Consider the following 2,223-nt stretch of genomic DNA (forward strand, 5'->3'; position numbering starts at 1 on the left):
TCAAATGGTTGAACCTACCCTCAACCGTGTGTTGGCCTCTGTCATACCATGTTGGGGCTTCATCGCATCTTCGTGCATGGGCACATCGTGATCCTCTTCGTACGGGCTCTTCATCTTAGCTGCTTCACGAGCCCGCTCGTTCTGGCTCGATGCTTGCAACAGACTCCTTACTTGCTCCAAATGCCGCTTGATGCGCTCGATGTTGCCGAGCATATCGCTGATATCCTGCTCTGTCGGTAGTCTGCTCGGGATGGGGTGAGCTCCGTGCTGCTCTTGAGTGATTCGGGTAAATACTTCGGAGAAGTTAAGAATCTTGTGGGAACAGGAGCCGATCTAAAGTCAGTTAATATTGCCGCCCTTCTATGTGAGCTTATTCCGACATACTTGACTTAAAGAATCTTGGTAGCTCCAGCTTTCAAAGTGCTTAGTCACGGTAGCATCATGTCTGGCTCGAGGAGCACACACTCCCTTTTCCGTATCGGGAGGTTCCCATGGATTATAGGGCTTTGAGACATGGGGCGGAACCGCGTGCTTGGGAGAGATCCGAGAAACGGGCAGACGCATCTGACTAGGAGGTTGTTGGCCAGGTTGATAAACACGCGTAGGAGGCGGCGGCGGATGAGGATGCGTATACACCACGTTAAAGGGATAGTGAGCCCGCGGAGGCCTCTGCTGTTGAGGATGATGTTGCTGGGGAGGAATGTCCGGCTTGGCTGAAAGGCCCGCCTGGCAGTCCGAGAGAGGCAGTAGCGGTCGGCTAGTGAGTGGTAGCCGATGAGAACTTGCGAAGGAGGTAAGAGCATCTTGTTGAGGGGAAAAGACGAAGCCGGGTGTAGCGGCTGTGGTGAGGAATGCTTCCCAGCCTTTGAGAACGATTGAGGAACGGGCTCGAAAGATGACGAAAGTTTGGAGCCGGGCTGGGTGCTAGAAGGAGGTCCAGGAAGAGGAGGATCCAGCTTGGTGTCCTGAATGAGTTCCGATATCGAGGGCAATGGCCGACGATTCGAAGAATTATTACCGTTGGCCGGCTTCTGGGGCACAATAGAAGAGATCATGTTAGAGATGCTGGCACTGGATGAGGAATGATGATAGTCCGAGGAGACTGACGGTCGAAGCGCGTGGTAAGTGGACGGCATAATGAGCATTGTCATGGCCATGGCAGGAGTTTCCCTATACGAGGTTTCGATATGATCTCTTGAGATGGATAGGCGCTGCCGGTATTGGTGGTGAGAATGGTAGGTTGCAGGAGGTGGTGTAGTTGTTGGGGGATGGAGGCAGAACGAAAGCGGGAAGAGTGAGGGAGTCGTTGATGTGGGAGGACCAGCCAGAAATAAGAGAGGATGCTGCTGCAGCTCTCGTATTGGAAGCAAACAGACCTCTTCCTGATAGAGTTAGGGGTGTGGCAAATACAAAAGATGGCCTGGGGCAATTTGATGTCGTAGATGCATCTGATCTGGCCACATTCGGCTGGGGAGTGCTTGATGAATGAAGGAATAAACAGACAGGCAGAGGGATGATAAAGGAAGAGCTTCCGTGACTTGGCGAGCCAAGAAGGGTATGGAGACATGGAGCTAGCACTAGATGTGATGGCCTACTTAGGCGAGGGAAGGGGCTATACACGTAGGAGGACTCACGAGGCGAAAAAAAAAAAAGGTAGACGAAGAAGCAAAAGGCAAAGAAATAGATAATGCCAGAAGAGCCACGGGTGTAGATAGTCCTGAAGGTTGATGGGAAAGATGATTTGTGACAGCACTAAGGCGGGAAACCGACAGAGAGGCGGCCTGGGACTTGGGCTTCTTGGGTGGACAGACGCATGCAGACCAAATGAGCGCGGCCTACTTGCTGGCTTTCAAGGCTGGCTGGGGGAGCGCCAAATCCACCGCCACAAGTAAGAGTGCTGGAGGATCGGTGTTGGCCCGCTGGATCACAGACCAGAAAAAGTGTAGCGCAAACTACTTAAGGCGGTGGCAAATCGTGAATCTGGCCTAAGGACCGGGGCTAAGGGACGTGGCGCTTAGGTCCATTCAAGACAGAGAGATAAGCGAGTGGAGCGAAACCCACGGCACCGGGTTATAATCCTCTCGCGTGTTGGGGGCTGGTAAGAAGGTCGATGTTTGCGAACGTTTGGCGTTGCGGGCTCTTGGTGTTCGGTTGGTCATGGGCTAGAGGAAGAAAACTTATGTTGGAATGAACTAGTTGGTTAACCGAACCTTGCCTTGACGA

At 52.8% G+C, this 2,223-nt stretch overlaps 1 protein-coding gene across 1 annotated transcript; it reads right to left on the reverse strand.

Moving 5' to 3' along the window:
• Window positions 1-1,157, reverse strand: NCS54_01475000 (GATA-type domain-containing protein; the record flags this gene model as incomplete). The annotated part of the gene is made up of 3 exons (XM_053159880.1): window positions 1-333; window positions 385-412; window positions 466-1,157. The coding sequence occupies 3 exons, from the start codon at window positions 1,155-1,157 to the stop codon at window positions 1-3; spliced, it is 1,053 nt and encodes a 350-aa protein (XP_053015855.1).
• Window positions 1,158-2,223: the final 1,066 nt, after the last annotated feature.

This window comes from Fusarium falciforme, chromosome 13, assembly GCF_026873545.1.
Source record: "Fusarium falciforme chromosome 13, complete sequence".
Lineage (NCBI taxonomy): Eukaryota > Fungi > Ascomycota > Sordariomycetes > Hypocreales > Nectriaceae > Fusarium > Fusarium falciforme.